Genomic DNA, 20488 nt, shown 5'->3' with positions numbered 1-20488 from the left:
ATAAGCAAAGGCAAGACCAGAGTTAATGAAAGCCTGCTTTTTAGGATATTTTGTCTGCCTAATTTCCCAGTCCCTTGTAGCTACGCTGGGGGAAAGGTAAAATACTGTAAATTTATCCTCCCAAACTGACTCATCTCTATTTGTCTATCAGCTGTTTTCTCTTTAAATATTCACTTAATGTAGATTCAAGGCAGCTATAAAGTTTTTTGCAGTTTATTTTTTATTTAAATAGTGGCCCTAGAGTGATAAAATGTATGTTTTTAGAAAGTCATGTATATATAATTTTACAAATGATCTTTTTTCATTATCTTTTCTGTTCATGGCAGCATCTTTTCTGTAAGCATAGCAGGGTTGACCTACCATTGAACTTATGTTCTGAATCTAGTGTATTTGTTTTAGACTATTACCCCAGGCAAAAACGGTTCTAATTTCAAGAGGGACTAATTAGAAAAAGGCATCAATGTTTCTTTTCCTTGGAAACTGGTGCAAAGATGCCATCCAGTGTCCCTGCTGAGAACTGCAGCCCACCTCCAGGAAAGGGCTGGTTCTGGCTTTCAGACTGCAATTAAAAAAATTCTGCTGTTCCTCAGTGGCTTTGTACCTTTTGTTAAAAAAAGATAAATCCTGTCTTTCTCTCCCCAAACCCATTTTTTTTTTTCTTGCAGGTTGTCTGGCGAAAGCTGGGTGATGCTGCGAGCTCCAAACCCTCCATCAGGCAACACCTGTCAGGAAACCAGTTCAAGGGTCCATTGTAGGAACACCATCCTGGCAACTGGAAGTGATGGATTCTGTGAAGACTAAAGAGGCAGAGCTCAGTGTTTCTGGGTGCCTGTTCTTTGGGAGTTGGGGTTGAGTTTTTTCAGGGTTTCCTTTTTCCTTTTTTTTTCCCCCAGCTTTTTTTTTGTAACAATAGTGTAAATATGGCAGCTAAAGGCCTGATTTCCAGGCTGTGGTGCTCTGGAGCTACTGTTCACCGGGTAACCATCCAATAATGCCAGACTTGCATAATTTTTATTGTAGTTCAAACCTGCTTTGTTGTAATGGTCTGTTTGTAGAATTGACTAACTGAAGAGAATTTCTGAGAGGAACAAGAAGAACCCTTAACCTGAGGAGAAGTCACCGTTTGTATTGCTCCTGTCCACCCGCTTGTCAGTGATTCATAGCCAGGTAGTGGCTCCAGGCAGCCACGGAAAATGCAATTCAAATTCATTGGCTTACTGCCTGCCAAGCTCATGAGCTGCTAACACTTTTTCTGGAGGTCCTTATTTTGAAGAATGACATGCAACTGTTTTCACAAGGTTCTGTGTAAAATACTGAGTGGCAAGCTAAAAGCACTTGTACTGCCCTACACTGTATGGTGGTACTCATCACACAGGTGTACATAAAGGCTTAAGACTCTGTATCAGGTGTTAATGAACAATTTTTCATGATCAAATGACACGAGATTTCTGCAGTCGTAATGTGAATGAAGTCACTTAGCCACACAACAGTATTCCCTACAAAATGGCAACACTTTTCTTGTAAAGCTTTCACTGAAATAATTCAGCAGAAACTGCTATCCTGACAGTGCTCATGGCTTTCACAGGATCTTCAAAAGCAGCTCATCTTTCACACAAGGAAGGTTTGGGTGGGTTTTTTAAATGTTCTTGCTGGATCCCTCACCTATACTGGTTCCTGTATAAGGTAACCAAACAACAACCTTGCAGAGCTGAATAAAAACTCCATAAAGACGAACTGTCAGGTGAGACTACTTCCTGCCATTCAAGCTTTATTTTTGTTAATGAACCAAAACAAGTGGGTTTTTCCTTCTTAAAAATAGTTGTATATAAAATAATGGGAGTTACATTTTTCTATTGTGGAGTAGCTGCCTGTGTAGTTGTAAGAATTTGACTCCCTCCTTTTCCAAGTTGTTACAGCAGCTGTCCCTGTATTTCATTAGATGTTCTTTCCCAATAGTCCAAGGAAGTGGGCTTCATTATGAGAACTCATTGGTGTAAAATAATTTTAAAGACAGGCATGTGAAAAGATCAAAACCTCCTCTTCAAAAGTTTCATTGATTTTAGTGATTAGTTGGAGGATGTAATGACCTCAAACACCATTACTTTCTTTTTGTTCTCTACAAGAATCAGTCACAGCTACAGACAGCTGTAGTAGCTGGACAGGTTCTTCCTCTAAATTAATTTGTTCTACCACTTGAGTTCTTGACTTGTGGTACGTATTCCATGTATTCCATGGAACACTGATACAGTACCAAGGAAGCCATGTGTCAACTTATGAAAGGTGATTGGTCCCGTGGTGTACAATAAACTACAGCTGCCTGGCTGAAGAATTTGGAGTGTCAGAGCTGAAACCTGTAACCAGTAAAAAAATAGAGAAGGAATACAACCAAAACATACAATAACCAGTACAAGTAAGCACCACTTCATTATTCTTTGCAGAAACAGAAATGTAACAGTTGAGTAGGTTATTTAAAAATAACCAACCAAGAACCACCCCCAAAACACAAGTGCGTACTCTCACTCACACACCCACCAGTAGATTATTTCTTACTACTGCTCAGTCAGTGAACACTGAGCTAGATAGCTCTCAGTCTAATAGTATTTACATCCCATGAAGTGTAGAAAAATCCATTCTGTCTCGAGTATCTTTGAGGATTTTGGATTTCCTCTCCTCCTTGCTTTTTATTTTGACCTCCAGTTTCTAGACACCATTGGTGATTACTTGTCTTCCTCCTGTACAATTTATACATTGAGATTTTTGTACCAGAAAAGGTGATGTAAAGTGGAGCATCATTACTCCTTAACATCTAAGGTCAAACTGAGGGTTACTTTAATCTATCTGCTTGAAAGCCCATTTTAACTTTGGTGGCATCTGATTGCTGGATTAAGCAGTGAGTTTCAAGTATATTTGGAACAAGGTTGATTTATGTCAGTGAATTTCAACTAAAGCAACAGAAATGTTGCCAGCACTTGGAGAGAGTTAACTGTGTTCATGACAGGCTTGCTATATGAGGCTATTAGCAGGTCCTCTCAACAAGACAAGAGCTATACTCATCAGATTACTAGTCTCACCACTATGTAATTCCCACTCAAATACTCCCTGCTCTCAAATCTCTCTCAAAATCTATTAAATTACTTCAAGCAAAGCTTGTTTTGTTCCACCTGCAGATCTCACCTACAAGGGAAACAGTGCTGCAATTGAGGTCAATTAGCCCTGCAAATCCTGAAGAGCCAGTTTATAGGGTAGCAGCAGTTCAGCTGAACAAACTTCATACTCTTTTTAAGATTTTATTTATCATCAGTGTAAGATGTGCATCACTGATTTTGAAGAAGAACATGACAGTTCTGTACCTTGGGGCGTTATTGTTTAGGGGTTTTTAGGCTTGCCAATCTTCATACTTAGCTCCATTTGAGCTATAAAATGTCTTCCTGGGGTAAAATGATGCTCAATGACTTTACAGGATGACTTGGGTGCTGAATTTTCAGCTGTCTAAATAGATATTTTATATGCATATTTAAATTCACTTACCTATGCGCTCAGTATTCAGTGAAAACTACTTGAGGAGTTTTGTACATTTAGTTGGAGGGGAGCATCCCTTGAAATAGTGGCCATTAAATTAATATATTTGGGGCAATACCCCAATATAATTTCATCAAGATTGAAGCCCTGGGTTCTGCAATCCTCTGGCAAAGAAAGCATCCACTGTTTACAAATGGACTTTGCTTGCTTAAGGAAAGTAAAATCACATCCTTGACTTTTGTTGGAGTGACTGGAGTAAGCAGCATTCCCCTAACAGTTCCTGAAATGCTGCAGTGTAACCAGCTCCAGTTGGCTCTTTGCACCTTGATAAGACTGCTGAGCACAACCTTGTTTGAGAATGGCACATTTTTATCCAAATATTAGATATTAAATGAAATCAGTGTTAAAGTGACCTTTTATCTTTCTAGAAACTGGGGGGGAAGAGTACTACTGATCTTTTTCAAAGTGCATGACTGTAAAGTGATAAAATTGTATATTTTTCATAATGTGGGAAAAGTCTATTTGTGCTGCTTTAGAAATCAGTTTAAAGTTTGATTTCTGTTAAACCTGTGATCTTACAGCCCTGCTATATTTTCTGTATATGATTTACAAAGAACTGGAAAAGTTAGCACCTGCTGTTGTGTATATAGCAAAATTCTTTAGACCTTAGCACGCGTTTTTACCTATTATTGAACCACTCTGGCTTTTTTGGGGAAGGAAAGTATTAGTACAGTTTTTTTGATAATGTGTGTAAAACATTCATTTGAAATATTTTAGTAAAAATGAAGTAAGAGATTGATTGTGATAGTGTATACTTCTAGCTGAATAAAATAAAATACATTCTTTTTAAATAAACTGATGAGTAAGATTTGGGAGACCACTGCTGAAATACCTTGGAGTAAGAATCTTGGAGTAACCATAGTTATGACCACTGAACTAATATGAAAAACCTGGAAATTCACTAAATTCAGAACCAATTTTATTTGGGTAGAGTGAACAAAGTAGTCCCATTTATAACTATGATGTACATCACAGTAGGCTGTTACATTCAGACTTTCACACTTAGAAAATATATATATTATGTACAGGAATTTGCAAATAGGTGTAAACATACAATATTTTAAGATACCAGTACATTCCAAACCAAAACTATCAGCAAGGCAAACACCTCAAAATTATTCCAGTCAGCTAGCATTCAGAATCTCTCTTAAATAAAGCAGCTTTTATGCTTGACATCGTGTTGTTTTACTTATTATTAAAAATGAAGTTTCTTACTATAGATCAAATATCATAGTATCTGGCTATTTTGATACTTAAAAATAGGCACTGATTTCTAGAAGGAAATTTTCTTCTTACTGATATAATTGAGCCAATATGGCTGGTTTTGCTAGTACAAAGTAATCCAGTGCTGGAATAAGTCAAGACAATTTAAACTTAAGTCAAATGTATAAAGTTAGAATAGATACTGCAAAGCTGATTAAAATCTAGAAGCCTATATAACTCACCATAAACCATACTGCAAACAGATCAGCTAAATTTTCATTTAATTTCATTTCTTCATCTAAATTATACAGATTACCCTCCTCTTCATCTTTACAATGTAGGTTTTGGCTATCTACTCCTGCCTAATCAACATAAAGGTCTATCGTGCAAATTACCTCATGCTATCTCATCCATGTAGCACGTCCAAGTCCTGCTACAGGTGGCATACCAGGTGGTGGAATTGGAGGTGGTACAGGTGGCTGTCCACCTGGGGGAACAGTAGGAGGGGGGTAACTAGCTGGTGGCATTCCCAGCCCTGGAGGTGGATGAGGTGGTACTGCATGAGTTGGAGGCAGTCTTGGAGGTGGGAAATTAGGGTTGTATGTAGGCGGAGGAGGATATCCAGGAGTAGGAGGTGGAATATTGGGTGGGGGGAAAGAGGCAGGGGGTGGAGGTGGGACTGGTGGTGGAGGGTTGGGAGGGTAGACATGAGGATGATATGGTAGATGAGCTGGTGGTCCATAGGCTGGCGGTAAAGCTCCGTATGTTGGTCCTTCTGTTTTCATCATTGACTGGAGACTTTGATAACCCTCCCCTGACATGTAAGAATTTGTAGTAGACATCCCTGTAATATAACTGGTAGGGGGTGGGGGTGGGGGACGATGTGGCAGAGGTGGAGGTTGATGTACTGGGGCTGGATGAGCAGGGGGAGGAATCTGGACCTTTGGCATATCTACTGAGTCCACAGTAGTAGATTGCTCTGGTTCTCCCATTGAAACTGCTGTTGTCAAAGGAGGCTTACGCTCTGGAAAAGAAAATTTGATTTATTTTTTTGAAGGATACTGGCAAGAACAGCTTCTGAATACTTCATATTTTTCCTCCAGTTAAATTAGCAAAAAAGAACTCAATTCTCTTAAGTCTCTGAATGCCATATGGTATCCAGTCAGGCCCTCTCAGGTCACTAGAAACCAAGCAAGCTGCCTATCAAAGCTTCAGGGTCAACTTTTCCCATTCTAAAAGTTAAATTCATCTTTCTTATTACTATTTTTTATAATTTAAATATTGTTATACAATCAGCAGAATTAACAGACTGGATGGATGGAATCACAACTAGTGGATTTAAGAAGTCATAGGATTCACGATACCAAAAATCTTTAGTTCAGTGCTTCCACCTTCTTTAGTCCAGGCCTCCTTTCTACCTCTTTGATAACCCACGAGGTGGCCAGGGATTACTCTCTGCACTTCACCTGCTCCCCATATTGAGAAACATTATTTGAGAACACAGGCCAAAGTCTCAAGTCTTTAACACTCAATTCTAAATCTGTTACCAAAGAAAGAGAAAAAGAAAACCAAAGCATAAGTAAGAAGGACATGATATCTGATCAGCTTTGTCCCACTGATAATTTCAGTGAACTCTGTACCTGAGACTCTGGAGAAGTTCATAAAAAGGTCAGCATTTTACAGAATTATATTTAGCCACTTCTGGAAAGAACATGCTTTAAGCTGTCTTCTCTTTAAATATGAATTGCTTGTTTTCCCCTCTTAATGCAGATACTATAAAGTAAGTAATACCACTAAGATGACTAACCTAACAGCAACCTCTCTGTATGGTCAGAGAGACTATTAAAATGACCAACAAAAAATTTGGGACATCTTGACATTCATCTTGCTTGTATATATAAGCATCTACAACACTGTTCAGTAAGAAAAGCTGCATACTACACTGTCGCTGTCAAACAGAATTTGAGATAAATCCTACTCCTAGTCCACTTGGTAAAGATGCATTCTTGGTTTTCACCTGACTTTTCCACAGAGCTGCCCTTTATTTTGATAATGTTTCAGTGCTTGGACAATTACATCCTTGTATAAACAAAGAGAAAAATTTCAGGTAACTAGGGAAATAAATTCATTACCTGCCTACGCGGGATTTTAACAGTAAAACTGCCCCCTAGGAAAGCCACATAATTAAATCACACAAAGTGGGTATGCTGGCTGTGGTACTCAGGATTTCAGTGACTTCTGGCTCCTGAATTGCAGCAGGCAATAATTTCCTCATTTGCTCATTTTCAGAATCATTCTGGATGCAAGATGTGCGTTAAAAATTTAGCAACAGAAGGAATAATGAGCATGGTATTCAGAAATTAATTCTCAATTAGATTTTACCAAATGAGAAAAATTGTCCCACAATATTTCAGGGCACCGCTTTTCTCTCTTCTAGTTCCTTTTAGAAGCTGTCATCTTACAGTTACATTATGGACTATGATCTGTGAAATATTTATGCCACATTTAAGGGTCACTGGAAGACAGCTAATGCATCGAGGCACTGGAAGCACATTTTTACAACATTAAAGTTTATTTTGCAAACATACAGCATGTGTGCAGTATTAATTTAGAAAAAAGCCCTCTTTTGAGGTACAGCAAAGAAAACTTCTACAGGACAGCTGAAAGCTGCTCTAGTAATCTAATATGGCATCTACCATCATTTTGAGATCAAGAGGTCCCTTTTAGCCTGCTATTAGTTTTAGTTTTCTAGGCCTTTAACTGTTGGCAGCTTTGTTCTGCCTTTATCCACCTAGTAGTCTTGTTTCCATCGTAAGTTTTTTACTTCTGTCTGGAAAAGCCTGTGCTACTATGATATAATTCCCTTCAGAGCTCATCAACCTTGTATTTTTACTTGCCAGGCTGACTAATCAAGGCAACAAACCCCTGTCCCCACACCATTACCTACCACCACCCAAATGAAAAGCAATGAAGTGAACAACAAGGACAAATGTGTTTGAAGAAAATAAAAGCTTACCTGGAGGTGGATGTGCAGGAGGTATTGGTGGATGTGAAGTTTCAATTTTAGGAATTTTAGATGGTGGCGGTGGTTCTAAAAAACATTTATCAGTTTGAGATTGGTTATTGCTCTACAGTGTTTTCCAAATTCCAACTCTGGTCTCATGCTAATCACATTATCACATCGCAAAGTACAGAGGAAATCCTATTTATTAGGTATGTTTAATAAAAATACCTAAAATTAACACCTTTGTGTAAATAAAGTGGCATCAAGTATCATATATAAATCTTCCAAAAGAACATATGCCTACAAATTGAAGTGACTTTGTAACTAGAGACAAACTGTCCCAGTAACAGTATGTAAATGAAGAAGAACAAGTATATGTTTTCTAGCCCAAAACTTTGACTTGTAAGTAGTTGGAACAGCTCTCAGAAGCTGACCTACGCTCTGCTAGGGAAACGTGTGTCAGAAACCAAATAAAATGGCAATTGGACAGGAGAGAGGAAGAAGAAAAGACAGCTGTCTAAAATCTATCTGCAGACAGGGGAATAAGTGCCAGACTTCCTTAAGAAGTACATCCTAGCTATCCTGAACTGCTTTGCTCCAAACAAGCAAAACAAAGAAAAATTTCCAAACAAACAAAAGAACCAGATATGATCACTGTGGTGAGCCTCCATTTCTTTCCCTACACTATTGACACAAAATGCTGTTTAGTGGCAGCCATGCCAACAACCAATTATAAACATTGCTGATTACCAGCCACTTACTGGTAGTGCAGCTATTTAATGACATGGTACCTTCAGTCACTTCAAGGCCTCACAGCTTGCTGAGGAACTACTCCCAAATGATGCATGGAGTTAGACACTGAGAGCTGACTAGTTTAGCAAGACTTCCACTGAATAGACTCTATTAAGGGACTCTTTGGGCACGGTTATACTCAACTTATTTCAAGTTTTGCAGTTAAGAACATTTTAAAAACAGTTATAGTATATATTTAAGGTAATTATCAGGTTCAAAATAGTTTAGAACTGCCAAGCCTGTAAGCAAACAAACTAAGTGCATGTCAGCAAATTACTTATTGGGTTTAAGCAGTAAAATGGAAGCAACATGAATAGAATATTAATATTTACCTGCTGCCTTTGTTTCTTCTTTTGGAGATACAGCCTGTTTGAAAAAAAAGAAAATAAATAAATAAAAAAATAAGACAATTGCAGTCAGCTCTTCTCCCAAGTAACAAAGAGACAGGACAAGAAGAATCAGCCTCAAGTTGTGCCGAGGGAGGTTTAGATTAGATATGAGGTAAAATTTCTTCATGGAAAGGGTGGTCAGGCATTGGAACAGGCTGCCCATGGAAGTGCTTCTATCACCTCCCCTGTAGGTATTCAGAAGATGTGCAGATGTGGCACTTGGGGACTTGATTCAGTGGTGGACTTGACAGTGCTGCATTAATGACTGGAGTTGATGATCTTTAAGATCTTTTCCAACCTAAATGCTTTTATAGTTTCTTACAACAAATGCAAGACAAACACTGAACAAAGTCGAATCACACTGGGAAAGCCCAGCTTAACTAGCAGAATGAAAAGACTGGAAAAATAGCAGGTATTTTATATGCAGCATTTCCTGCTGTTCCCACTATTGAGTATTACATCTCATTTAACGTATTTATCATCCACTGCACATATGTCATGGGCCAGTTCACTGCTCACTGAGCTGAAAACAAGAGGCTTGGTCTCTGTTCCCAATTCTGCATTGACCTGTCACTCAACCTTTGCCAAAATCACTTCAGGCTCTTATGCTTTATTTACCAGGACAGGAGGGCAGCGTAAAACATTTCAGAAGCCTTCAGACGGAAAGCATTGTATAAAATCCAAATGTTATGCCAGGAAAAAAATGTATGCACACTGAAAAAAACCCACAAACCCTCGTATCATCCTTCCAATCACAAGTTTTTGGTTGGGTTTTTTCTTGTTTCTTTGTTGGTTGTTGTTTTGTTGTAGTTTTTAAACAACCGCAGATAAGGGAATAAAAAAAATCTTCCAGATTACACAGTTCCACTGAGATGACTATTTGAGGGTTTCTGAGAAAAGCAGAGTACTTCAATGAAATTTTAAGTACAACTACATTTAGAATGAAAGATGAAGGTCAGAGGGTCACAGTAAATAGCTTCTCTGTCTTTTCAATGAAAATGTTTTTTAAATAACTGTTTAAATACCTGTACAAACTGTTCCTCTGTTTCCTTCATTTCACTTTCCACAGCAAGAATGGACACACTTCAATCCAACTTGAACAGTACTTTTCCTTAATTCTGATGGGTATTCTTAAAATTTTTCCTGTCTAAATTTTGCCTGCTTGAGGTAACCTCAGTCTTATATTCCTTTGCTAATCATTTCAATTTTCCAGACACCTTCCAGCTGCTTTCCTTCTTTTTAAGGACAATCTTTATCTTACCATTTCAAACACACATACTTTTTTCTTAGTGACTCTCATGGACTCATCTGCTGCTTTCATTTTACTTTTTTTTACTTCTTTTCTTGACTTTCTAGTGGTAAATTCCATGCCTGTAAATTCCATGCCTGTAAAACTGTATCAGTTCTCCTTGCACTTTCAAATAGAAGCAAATCACAACTTGTTGGATCTTTTCCAAAAATTACTTAATTTTGTCAAGTCAGTTGATCACTTCAGGTGACAAGTAATTCAATTACTGGGCATTTGTTAATACGGAGCAATATTCAAAGAACAACATCAAGGTACACCATTACAGTAGAACAAGAAACTGGAGCAAAATAACTCATGACAGAAAAAACAAATATCAATTTAAACTGCATTTATGCCAAAGAAAAAAAAAAAAAAATCAAGCAGCAACAATTCTCTAATAATGGCAGCTGCTAAAATAGATGAGCATTTATTTGGTCATTACACTGCAGTTTGTCCAGCCAGAACATCTGAGGGTCATAAATAATAATAAATTATCAACATTATCTACTGTCACACTGAAGGCTATTTAATACCTTCAGCTGAATCTATACAATGGAACTGTTCCTTTACTGCTGTTTCTATGAGCAATAAAATTGCTCCCCCTAACAATTTCTAGTTTAATCCAAATGAAAATACTATTTCCATCTAACGATTCACCAGTATATTTTTAGTGAAATCAACTGAAAATTTGAGTGCTCTTCACCACTAGAGATGTAGAGGATGTGCTGATGCTTTAGACATCTGATACGGGTCTGTAAGTCATGGGCCAATGCCTCAGCTGCTTGAAAACATCTTGGCTCAGTAGAAGGTAATGGGAGTTATAAGAGTTCATGTAAATTGAAAATCTGGCCTCCAGGAACAAAGTGTATTTCTGTTCTGCACAAACCAAAGTAGAAGTCATGCAATACTCTATTTATAGAACCAAGCAAAGATTTTAAGTAAGGTTTATGGTACATCTAACTCAAGGACATTTTAGAAGGACCAAGTAAATCTTTCAAACACCACACATCTTGTTCTTCCAGACTGCTTTCTGGATAAAGAACAATTTTGGATCACCACATTTACTTTTCTCAAATTCATGCTGCTTGTGCTGTATTCCTACAAAAGTCCTTTGAGTCACCCTTTGCTTTTTATTTGTTGTGGCTGCTTATAGCATATCTACTACTTCTTTCTTTGGTTATTAGGTGATGGACCTCAAACTAATTTCAGGAAAAGGTTAGTTTCACTGATGGCTTGACCAGAGGCAACTGTTGAAGAACAGCAGATACTATTCATGTAAAAGCATCACTTTTTTCCACGAGATACTTCATTAACATATGGGATGGGGCAAAATCAGTAGTACTGCAGTGGTAGATCCTTTACAGGAATGAACAAGCATTTGTAACCACTTAGATGGTACACATAGGAAAGACAAAAATTGTTATTAACAGTTTCTGATGTGCCAAAACTATCCCAGGCATTTTTGCTGAACAAAAATAGTAAGAGATCCTATAGGTCTAACAACTCAATAAAAATTTCTGCTGATGGCATAAAAAGTATGAAAATAAATACATAATACCTGTAAAGAACTCTCACACTTTTCAGGCTAATCATTATCACCTTTCTATCCTGAACAATGCTAAAAGTTCAGTGCAACAACTAAAAATTTCAGTGCAGGTCTTTTCCTCTAGTAAGCTCTATCTTGCACTTACAAGATCAATGTTTTACAGAGCTACACTTTTGTCTTTTTTGGGAATCTGTCATCAAGAAGATGGTTCACTCATTCAATTCCATTTCATTCCAATATTTGCTGCTTGCTTACTCCTAGTTTTTGGTTTGTTTTTTTTAGTTTGTTGTTTTGCTTTTTTCCCCTGATGTCTGCCCTCTAGTTTGGGCATGTATTAATTACAAGTTAGAGCAGAAGTTAGAACAAAATGTATAGCCTAAATGGACTTGTTCCAAAGACCGTACTTCGAAAACACTCCTCTTGCTAAGTACACATGAAAGAAGACTTGGGTAACTTTTTTTTGTTAACTTATAAGTGAAAAAAACAAAACAAAAGTATAGATGAAAATCTGAAAGCTTCATTTGAACTTGATGGCTGTTGGAAAGTGTTCACGGTACTTGTGACAGTATTCAACTGCTAATGTAGCTTTTTATTTTCAATTATGATGTCATATAATGGACACAAAGTGAGGCTATAAAGTATAATGGCATATAGGCTGCTACTGTTAAAGGATTATTTTAAAAGACTTTTTTTCCAAGAATTTTGACATAATTTTAGAAGTCACTATTTTCTTAACATTAGTAATCAGAGAGTCAAATAATGTCCTCATCAGCATTGTGCACATCTCTACATCCAGGTGCAGAGTAAGAAACCCTCCCTAAATTAAACCTGCTTAACAGAGAAAACAAAATAGTCTGATAGCCCAGAACCACAAACACTGAGAACCTGAATAGCTCATGTTGACTTAAAAGCCTCCCCATGGCTTTTGGCTCAAGTGGAATAAGAATGTCATATGCTAGAACTGTTCTGCATTAAAGTTGCCACATACCAAGAAAAATCAACTACATAAGATTAATTACAAGGCTCATTCTTAAAGCAAATACAAGTCTGTTACATGTTGTGGCCTTCAAATCAAATGGGCATCAGATTAGCCTGAAAACAAAATCCAAGTTAAAGTTCAACTTACTGCTGGCCTTTTAATCTGTCTAGGAGGACTTGACTGGGGAGAGGGCTTTTTAGGTTGCTGTGCTTGTGTTTGCTGCTGCTGCTGCTGTTGCTGTGCTGACTGCTGCGACTCTTTTTGCTGCTGTGTCTGGGATTGCTCTGAACTTTGGGATTGCTGTGACTGCTGAACTGTAGGTGCCTGGGGTGTAGACTGAAGAGATGGTGGCTGCTGCAACTGATGAGGAGTATGATGAGGCATTTGCTGTTTTCCCTGTGAGTACAGGTCCAGGATCTGATGACAAATATCTTAATAATAAAGAAAGAACATTCCAAAGTATTACAACCTTATAATGTACAACTGTATATTTAACACAATTATCAACTCTGATTTTTACTGGACATCAACTTTGGAAAAATTTGTTGCAAATATTATTCATCATTATAATAAATAAAATAATTTTTAAAAAGCAGATTAATTTTCAACTTATACATGCATTTCTGAGTTTCTTCTGCCTATCCTGAGTAATATGTACATGTATATGCACACCTTTCAGAAGAAGAACAATGTCTTGGTAATAACATATTATATGTCATTAATGTGTGCAGGAGGAGCCAGGTAACCACACTCACAGGACAATAATACAGCAAGCAACCAAGTGGAAGAAGATTACATGTTAAAACATACACGCCTAGTTAGGCCAGTCAAAAAAGTTTTAGGAAACTAAGCAAAGGACCAGTACTAAATTCTTCTTCCAACACTTTACAAGCTAAAAGTCCCCTATAATCTGTTCATCATTCATGATACATCACAAAAAACCCTCTATCCTAGCATAATTTGGTCAAAGTGATCAATTATCAATGGGAAAACCACTGGAAATCAGGGTCCATTAGTTCCAGTGTTTGCAGAAACACTTACTTAAAATGGGGAGTGGATAATCATTAAAAAAATAGAAAACACATCATGATAATTCAGGCTAATTAGATGTGTCATAAAACTATACAAATTGTAAAGCCAACACTGAACAAAAGACTAATCATGATGATTAAATTTGCTTCTAATCTAAGCCAGGTCAATTTAAAACCTGATTAGGGCACAGCACATTCGACTTGAGTTACATACTCGACACAAGATTACTTAGACTGAAACCTAGATAAAAAGCTATTTGCATTTACATATGGCCTAGGCCACACAGTTACAAAAAATGTTGTGGGAAACAGTTTTCATACCTTCCAAAACATCAACAGGAACATCTTGGACAAACTGCTCCCACCATCGTCTGTACATTGGTTTTGATGTCCATTCCTGTATTTCAAACTTACACAAACGGCCTGCTAAGTACATAACTGCAACAGCTATGATCTCAGGCTCCCACTGCAGGGACAGTGTAGTGCAGAGACTGCAAGAGAAAATAAACAAAACAAAACAACCCTGGAGATTACCTGATTGTCCAAGTGCACTTTAATGTACACTTGTACAGCTATAATTAACAGGGTATAAAATCCCACCACAGTTCAGAGATAATTATTATTCATGATTTGAAACGACCCCACCAACTTCATACCAGTGTTTTCCTGAAGCGCATTTTGTTAGGTTTTTTAAATATTAAACATTATCTAATTCCAAGTACAATGGTGTCCAAACTTTGATGGATAAATTACAGTAGTTTGACAGACTTAACAGTGTCAGTCATGCCATAATTTTGTTCTACCTGTAAGATCATCACCTGCAAGACTGACAGCAGCTGAAGTAAACATCTCTTGAGATCCACATTAATTTTGATCAAATTAATTTGGAGAGTTTAGGTGGTATCTACAGAATCTGAACCCACACAGGGCTAAGGAAAATCAGGCATACAATTCAAAATGCACATGGCTTTTTATGAAGTTCTACTGCTGTAGCCATGACTGAATGCCATGTATTCACAACTTCTGGACAGTCAGACCACTTACACATTTCCTTAAAGGTTTGCTATGGAAATAAAATGTAATACTTAAATCCTTAATGAAATAACTTGCCCAGCTCCATAGAATCTCCTAAACAGGACTAAAGTGTGTCAAGTTTTTTTTTTTTTTTTCAATACCACATGAGAAGTGTTTTTACATGCACTCCCATTAATTGATGTGATTCTTACAAGTTCATTATTCGAGAAATTGTAAATCCAGTGCTAAAAACTGTATTCCTCAGTGAATTTAATGGCTACTTCACTATTACCAAAATATCACATTAAAAATATTTTGATGAACATGATGGAATTGAGAAGTGGCTTTTTTTTTTTTATTTTTAGAGTGTACCATATACTGCAGATTTGGAAAGAAGCCAGTTTATATCCTGGAGATTTAGAATTTGGTTTGGCCCTTTCAAACAGTATGTTTCTTTTTAATGCAGCACTAAATTAATACCACAACATTGCAGAGGCCTTACTGGTATACTTCATACTCATTCCAGATTCTGTGCTCAATGGAACTATCATGATAATGATGGAAAGAAAAACTGAGGAATATGAGGAAGAAAACATGTAACAAGCAGAAAAAAAAATCAAATATTTGTCAAAAAAATATCCAGCACCAGAACAAAGTAAGCAACAGTAACTATTTCACTTTCAGAATGTTTCCTAGGTGTATCTTACCTGTCATTGACAAATGTCCACGCCATTTGAACGAGTTTTTGAATTTTATTTTTGTCTCCTGAAAAATTATCAGAAAAATATTAAAATATTAAATTAGAAGGGATAAACAGCTGGAAGTTGCAGTGTTCATATATTAAGTTCTAGAAAACAGTAACAGGCATTAATAGCTCACCCTGCAATATTTTACCTTTGAGTTGTTTGGCATACTTGAGAAGAAATTGGTATGGATGTTCCACTTGCAAATCAAACTTTATTGTTTGTAGTAAGATTCTTTCAAGTACCATCACTTCTTCCTATAGAGAGTTACAAGGTAACCACAGTATTATTCCTTCTTTGACTCAAAAATACAAAATCACAACAAAAATACAAGCTCTACACCTTTCACTCAAAAGTTTCAAGTCTTTCTGCTATTTAAAGTAAGAAAATTATAAGAAAAGCATAGTTTTGCTAAGTCAATACTGTTAACAAGAACCTTCTTAATACTTCTGAGATCTAGTTCTCTTATTTAAGATTCACGATTAATTACTTCCTAAAATCCCATTCAGATGATTTATGACTTACATCTTGGTAACATTTCTTGCTCTGACTAAAATGACTTAAATTTATTTTAAGTTGCAAAATAGTATCAGAATTTATATGAAATAAAATGCAAACTTTTAAAGAAAACAATTATTCCAGTAAGCTCCCAAAGGTACTTGTATTAGGAATAATTACTTTCATAGCCACCAATCACATTACCCAGAAGAGCCATAAATGTATGCTGAATATCTAATTTAATTTAGAACAACTGAAAAATCACTCAATGCTCTATTGAATGTGTTTTGCTTTACTATAATACAACAGGATGAAATCAATTTCAACAAGAGTATTTTTACCTTTGGGTCATCTCCAAACTGCCCAAACTGTACATCATTTAGCAAGCTACGAGCTGTTTTAATTATGTCTTTACATTTCTTGGGTGTTTCTTCAACCTTTCCTGCTAGGAACAGACAGCAGGCTCCTGTCACCTAAAAAAAGGCAAGTACTTTCAAAAAGTGGTCTTCCTAGATATGCAATAAAATGTAGTGTTATAAAGGCACTGTCAGTTTCCATTAACAGTTCTGTAGAAGTCTCCCAGAAAAGACTTAGTGAGCACACTAATTCTTAATTTTAATACAGTGTTAAACTTTTATTTTCTCAGAGGAAAAATACAAAATTTGGAGGACTGTCTATTTTATACAACTTCATTTCAAGGTCAGAAATCCAAAGCACAATTTGTGCCGGTTCAATGTTGTCTGTCAAGCAGTTTTAAAACTGTGCTACACTTCTTTTTTTCTTTCAGCTAATACAGAAGTGCCAGCACTACAGCTGCTACTCCTAAAGAACAGTATCAGCAAGTCATAACTGCAGTATCAATACATTTCTAAGCATAAACAGAAATGTGTAAACAGGAAAGAACAACGAATTTTAAGCTGTAATAATTAAAAGACAAGATGCTAATTTTCCATTTTTCTGTAGTGAATAGCAGTAGTAGTACCCAAGTGACTACTCACCATTTCAAACAGTCCCTGCCTAGTGCAATCATTAAATAAAGTCATCAATATTCTAAATACTTACATATCTTGGGAACTGTTTGAAGGAATGAAACATATAAAACCGATGGAAATAAATTATTCCAGTTGCTAGAGTGTCATAATGTCTGTGGTGCAGATTAAGGACTTTCAAACAGCACATAAAACAAATTTAAAACCAAACATGCACTATGGATTCTGCTTTATCAAGTATTTAAAGTAATTAGCTGTTCAGTGACCAGTTAGAAAACACTGCAAGTAAAACAGGAGCTCTAGGGAAAAAAAAAAGGCACAAAAGCCCTTAAAGCTGTGTAAATACAATGATCAGGCCCAGATGAGGCTGATATCTAAAGCATTTGTTGTAAGTGTGCAAAGTCCTGATTGTACTTACAAGAGGATGCACACAAGGTCATCCCAGTGTTGCACCATACCTGCTTCACAGAAGGTTAAATCTAGCAGCAGGTACACAAAGGAACAGAACAATTATCACTTAACATTCAAGTGCTTGTTTGGAAGAAAGTTACTATTCACACCTACAAGTACAAATAAAATCTGAACATGCTCCCTATTCTTCACTTTAAGAAAAGTAAAAACAAAAAACCATGCTTTATGAAAGAAGGAACTAAGGAGATTAAAGAAAGCATACAAATATAGGAAAATTTAAGTGGCCATCTGTGAGGAAGTGGGACAGTCGGGAGAACTTACACACAAAGCTGTAAATCCCAAACCAATGACACAAAAAAACAGCCACCTAAGATGACAACTGGGGAGGCAGAGATTAGAAGCCTCAAAGGCACACTCTAGAAAACTGAAGGAAAAAGTCAAAATTTGAGATGTCATGTAGATTCTTATAGTGAAACACTTAGTTTCATAACTCACAAAAGTTACTCTTAATTGGAAAGTTTGTATCACCTTACTTCCCTATCCCCAAATCAGAACTTTGTCTATCCAATGAATGGATAGAAATTGTATAGAAACACATTACATCAAAAGACATGTAAACAGATACATTTTTGATTAACAATTAAACATCTGAACAGCTGAGTATGTCACATTTCCTGTACGTTTTATTCTGAAAACTCACTATTCACAAAGACACTTCATACCAACACGAGTTTAAAGGATACAGCCCTAAACGTGTTCCCACATCAAATATGAATCTGGCCCCTTCCCTGCGGTACCGTGCCTCTGTAGCTGGATCAAGCCCTTCAAGCTGTGATGGTGTGTGTGCCAAATCTTTCTTATCCCAGTACCAGCATGGCTTTGTATGGTCCAGGTTTGCCAAGTTTACAGAAGGGCTGGAATTTTCTTTATTCTCCTTCATTTATCAAAACAGAACTGTTTTTGCTTTTTAAATTTTCAAAAACGAAGTCTTCAGAATGTCACTTCAGGACCTTGAAGAAAATAAAAAAGGAATTCTTTAGAAATGGAGAGAACTGACCCCTCCAGTTCCTGTTCAAAGAGGAATAAAAAGGAATAGTGCTTAGCCTTGCTGGTTGGAATGAACTTTTTCCTACGCTCAAAAACAAGTAATAAAGAACTTTGCCTTTATCCTCCCCATATATTGCAAATACAATCAAAGAAAAAGCCATAGGTTATCCTTGCTATTACCTGTTTAACAAGGAAACTTCAAGAATACATCTCCAACAATATCTGCCATTTCTCATTAGAACAACTTCTATCTACTTTGTCCATAGAAGTAGGAAAAAACAATTCAGTGATGGCTGCAGAAAGATTTGTAAAGTTGGGGGAATTAGCTGACTCTTGGTAAGTAGGAAAGGCACTGGTGAGGTGAGCCTGAATTACCACTTAAATTCCTGCCTGCTCCCAGGGACACCACGAGCAGCAACCACTTGGCAGAAGCTTTGTAAAGTGACCAGTATTGTATTACTTAAAGAAAAAAAAGTATCAATGTTCTTTCACATACCAAGATTAACACAACCCAAACAAGGCAACCGAATACATTCCAAGAGTCTCCTACTTGCCAACCAACACTTTGTGTTGGTTGCAGACCACAAAGCTCTGCAGGCACCTTTCTGGTGTTTGAATTATGACAGATGTTCAGTCATGCCTCAGTTTACAGAATGAACACCTGCTGCCTTGTTTCTTTCACGCACAAAATTGCTCGTACTCCAATTCAACCAACTACAGATACCACGCACAGATTACTGCAGTCACCTGCAAAGGTTTGCATAACAGACAGCGATTACCATATGATGCAATATATTCGCTCTAAGCAAGATAGTCACAGGAAGACCCACACTTAAAACTCTTAAAATCAGCTATTACTTTTCGAGACGTTTCCCTTCCGAAAAGGGAAGGAAGATCACATGAACGGCCACAGAACCATGCCTACATTCAGCACCTCGCTCACCTTCAAAAAGTTTCTCTTTTTCAGAATAAAGGAAACTGTCTTTGCCTCACGGTGGTTTTGGAATCACCTTCACAACTCGCAGTATCGATCACAGACAGATCTAAATTCTGTCACAAGAAAAAGTAAATGGCTACTAAAAACTATTTCCAGAGTCAACAAAAGCGCGCCAGGCCACAACCACACAATTCCCATCACATTTACTAGAAAGGCGCTATTTTTAATAACTGCAATGATTCTTCTTCCTTACAAGATATTTTGCTTCCTAACTTCTAAAGTGTTTAAAAGCCAATTAACAGTAAAAGCGCCTGAAGCGACGAGCTCTGCTTCTATAAAGGAGCGAAAGCATTTCCGAATACAGAACCAAGAACGAAAATTATCACCCGCAAACATCTTAAACGAACCATCTCAAACGTCCCAATTCAGATCGCAACGCCCGGAAATAACAAGTTTCCCCTGCCTTTTTACGCACCCCATTAAACTGGAGGAGAGTTCCAGAGCTCGATCGCGGCTTTTTTACACCTTACCTGAGACGAACCCGCCGGCCGCGGCTCCGCCCTCGCAGCCCCAGCCCGGCTAAGGATGCTCAACTCTCCTCAGACCCGCCCGCCTATCCTCCCGCCCGCCCGCCCGCCGCAGACGGGGCTGCCGGTGCCCGGGGAGGCGCTCGCTCCCCACCGCGGTCTCCCCGCTCCCTCCCCCCCTTCCCCATTCGGCGGCCGGCGGCCCGGGCGGGCCCCGCGCACTCACAGGGCTCGCGGGGAGCGGGAGCCGCACCGGAGCGCGGGGCCTCTCAACGACAGCGCGGCCTCCGCGCCCTGCGCGCCGCCATCTTGGGAGCCAGGCCAGGCCGCGCGCTGCGTCATCACGTCGCAACGGCGCAGCGCGCGAGGCCGGAGGCCCCGCCAATGGGAAGCGGCGGCGCCCCCCCGCCTCCCGCCCAATCCCTGTGCGTCAGCGGCTGCTGACCGCGCCAGGAGGCCGACATGCCGCCGTACCCTGGGAGCGCACCAATCGGAACGCTAAACGGGCGCA

At 38.1% G+C, this 20488-nt stretch overlaps 2 protein-coding genes across 5 annotated transcripts in view; one reads left to right on the top strand and one right to left on the bottom strand.

Moving 5' to 3' along the window:
* Nucleotides 1-4752, top strand: part of CCDC85C (coiled-coil domain containing 85C) — a 109221-nt gene extending 104469 nt beyond the window's left edge. For both annotated transcript variants that reach the window (XM_056494229.1, XM_056494228.1), the window contains one exon: nt 666-4752. In XM_056494229.1, the coding sequence (XP_056350204.1) occupies nt 666-755 (90 nt within the window). In that variant the 3' untranslated portion in view covers nt 756-4752. The remainder of the gene's footprint in view (nt 1-665) is intronic.
* Nucleotides 4477-20407, bottom strand: CCNK (cyclin K). 3 transcript variants are annotated; one of them, XM_056494225.1, is made up of 12 exons: nt 20204-20349; nt 19457-19563; nt 18210-18476; nt 17129-17210; nt 16408-16539; nt 15720-15825; nt 15533-15590; nt 14133-14302; nt 12928-13211; nt 8911-8944; nt 7799-7873; nt 4477-5806 (listed from the first exon to the last, which is right to left on the bottom strand). In XM_056494225.1, the coding sequence occupies exons 3-12, from the start codon at nt 18404-18406 to the stop codon at nt 5184-5186; spliced, it is 1761 nt and encodes a 586-aa protein (XP_056350200.1). In that variant the 5' UTR covers nt 18407-18476; nt 19457-19563; nt 20204-20349; the 3' UTR covers nt 4477-5183. The 3 variants fall into 3 exon arrangements, with proteins under 3 accessions (XP_056350200.1, XP_056350199.1, XP_056350201.1); XM_056494224.1 differs by lacking the exon at nt 19457-19563 and having other exon boundaries at nt 20204-20407; XM_056494226.1 differs by lacking the exons at nt 19457-19563; nt 20204-20349 and adding an exon at nt 19981-20106.
* Nucleotides 20408-20488: the final 81 nt, after the last annotated feature.

The sequence above is a fragment of the Oenanthe melanoleuca genome, chromosome 5 (assembly GCF_029582105.1).
Source record: "Oenanthe melanoleuca isolate GR-GAL-2019-014 chromosome 5, OMel1.0, whole genome shotgun sequence".
Classification (NCBI taxonomy): Eukaryota; Metazoa; Chordata; class Aves; order Passeriformes; family Muscicapidae; genus Oenanthe; species Oenanthe melanoleuca.
Note: the sequence above shows the minus strand (reverse complement) of the source record. Positions and strands in the feature narration are given on the sequence as shown.

Excerpts from the sequence above, each read along its gene's own strand:
- CCNK (XM_056494224.1), bottom strand. The coding sequence starts at position 18,406 with ATGAAGGAGAATAAAGAAAATTCCAGCCCTTCTGTAAACTTGGCAAAC. Across the intron at positions 13,212-14,132 it reads TCCTGTTGATGTTTTGGAAG|ATATTTGTCATCAGATCCTG; the intron begins GTATGAAAACTG and ends TTTATTATTAAG. Across the intron at positions 7,874-8,910 it reads AGAAGAAACAAAGGCAGCAG|AACCACCGCCACCATCTAAA; the intron begins GTAAATATTAAT and ends AATGTTTTTTAG.